Source organism: Eimeria tenella, genomic scaffold, assembly GCF_000499545.2.
Source record: "Eimeria tenella Houghton genomic scaffold, Eth_scaff1571, whole genome shotgun sequence".
Lineage (NCBI taxonomy): Eukaryota > Apicomplexa > Conoidasida > Eucoccidiorida > Eimeriidae > Eimeria > Eimeria tenella.
In genome coordinates, this window is record NW_013544037.1 from 1 (window position 1) to 2,117 (window position 2,117).

Genomic DNA, 2,117 nt, shown 5'->3' on the forward strand with positions numbered 1-2,117 from the left:
GGATGCAGGAGAGGGTGAGTTCTTCTCTTTTGAGCTGTACGTACACCCCACACCCCACACTCCCTGCATGCAGCCGCGCATGCACGCGGGCCTTTTGCTGCTTCTGCTGCTGCGCAACTTGGGGACTCTTTGCACAAGAACTTCGGGAGACAAGGAGACAGCCTCAGAGCTGCTGCTGCTGCTGAGCAGCAGAAGCAGCAGCAGCACAGGCCGCGGCACCAGCAAGCAGCAGCAGCACAGTCAGCAGCAGCAGAGAGGCACCGCAGAAAGAAAGCCAGCTGCTGCAGCTGCAGCCGGCGAAAGAGTCTCTGCCTCAGTGTCTTCAGCAGCAGCAGCGGCAGCAGCGCAGCAGCAGCAACAGCAGCAGCAGCAGCAGCAGCAGCAGCAGCAGCAGCAGCAGCAGCAGCGCACCGTGATCTTGTTGGCCCTGGGTATTAGTTTTTCGGCGAAGTTTCGGACAGGGTCAGAATAAGTTGCAGAGAAAAGAAGTATTTGGAGGTCTCGCGGCAAAAAGCGGCGAATCTGCTGCACCTGCAGCAGCAAACACAGCCACAACTTGCTGCTGCTGCTGCTGCTGCTTATGATGGTGGTGATCTGCTGCTGGCACGCTCCAGGCTGCTGCAGCAGCAGCGGCAGAAGCAGCAAAGTCATCAACAGCAGCAGCAGAAAAAGTAGCAGCGCCAGGCCCGCGAGGCAAACAACAGCAGCAGCACCCTGACTGCCACCAACGCAGCAGCAGCAGCAGCAGCAGCAGCAGCAGCAAGAGGCTCGCCTGTGGGGCCATGTTGTTGGCGAAGTTGATGAGCTCGTCGGCCTCGTCTAAAACAAACATTCGAACAAGGTCACCTCCGAAGCGGCGCTTCTTCAGCAGCTCCATCGTCTTGCCTGCAGCAGCAAACAGCAGCAGCAAACCGCAGCAGCAAACCGCGCATGCAAGCAGCAGCAGAGGCCCCCTGCATGCAGCAGCAGCAGCAGGTTGGGCGACGGGTCGGACGGCTCTGCAGCAGCAGCTGCTACTGCAGCAGCTGCTCCCAGCGACTCAAAACAAACGCCCTCCCCCCGCGCAGCAGCAAAACCAGCAGCAGCAGCAGCAGCACCGGGGGTTCCGACGACGATCTGCTGCTGCACAGTGGGCGAAGTGTTTGGAGTGAAGACAACAGAACGGCCTTCTGCATTTAAAGCAAAAAGTCCTCCAGCTCCGGAAGAAAGAACATCTGGAAAGTCCGAAATGCCTGTACGTACACTCCGCCGCATGCAGCCACTGTCTGTACACCCCAGGTGCATGCAGCCACTGTCTGTACACCCCAGGTGCATGCAGCCAGCTGTCTGTACACCCCAGGTGCATACAGCCAGATGTCTGTACACCCCAGGTGCATGCGCGGCCCCCTGCATGCAGCAGTGCAGCACCCTAAACAGCGGCTGCTGCTGCTGCGAAGCAGCAGCAGCAACTGCAGCTGCGCCGAAGCAGCAACGACGGCAAACAGCAGCAGCAGCACGGGCAGCAACTACAGCAAATTCAGCAGCAGCAGCAGCAGCAAAGGCATCAAGTACAGCGGCAGCGGCAAAAGCACCAAGCACAACAGCAGCAGCAGCGGCAAAAGCACCAAGCACAACAGCAGCAGCAGCCGCAGCAAAGGCTCCAAGCGCAGCAGCAGCAGCAGACTACAAACAGCAGCAGACTACAAACACACCTGCAGCCGTAGCAAACGCATCAAACACACCAGCAGCAACAGCAGCAGCAGCAGCAGCAGCAGCAGGACCTGGCTTTGACTGGGGGACGGCCAAGAAGATTAGCAGCTGCGTAAACCTGGCCAGGTCCTTCAAAACCCAAACAGTTTGCTGCGCAAGTTCTCTTGTGGGGCAGAGACACAGGGCCTGAGCAGCAAAAGGAGACACTCGACAAGCTGTCTCCTTTCTTTGCTTCGAAGCAGCAGCAGCAACGCCAAGAATAAGCACCACACCAGCAGCAGCAGCAGCAGCAGCGAAGCTTCCGCCACACGCACGGGCTTAGTATTGCCAGCAGCAGCAGCAGCAGCAGCAAAGCAGCAACAGCAGCAAAGCAGCAGCAGCAGCAGCAAAGCAGCAACAGCAGCAAAGCAGCAGCAGCAGCAGCAAAG

At 58.8% G+C, this 2,117-nt stretch overlaps 2 protein-coding genes across 2 annotated transcripts; both read left to right on the forward strand.

The window, feature by feature from the left end:
- Nucleotides 1-67: 67 nt before the first annotated feature.
- Nucleotides 68-1,151, forward strand: ETH_00027430 (uncharacterized protein; the record flags this gene model as incomplete). The annotated part of the gene is made up of 2 exons (XM_013379195.1): nucleotides 68-412; nucleotides 615-1,151. The coding sequence occupies 2 exons, from the start codon at nucleotides 68-70 to the stop codon at nucleotides 1,149-1,151; spliced, it is 882 nt and encodes a 293-aa protein (XP_013234649.1).
- Nucleotides 1,152-1,390: 239 nt separating this feature from the next.
- Nucleotides 1,391-1,879, forward strand: ETH_00027435 (uncharacterized protein; the record flags this gene model as incomplete). Its single annotated transcript, XM_013379196.1, has 1 exon — nucleotides 1,391-1,879. The coding sequence occupies one exon, from the start codon at nucleotides 1,391-1,393 to the stop codon at nucleotides 1,877-1,879; it is 489 nt and encodes a 162-aa protein (XP_013234650.1).
- Between the last annotated feature and the right edge of the window lie 238 nt (nucleotides 1,880-2,117).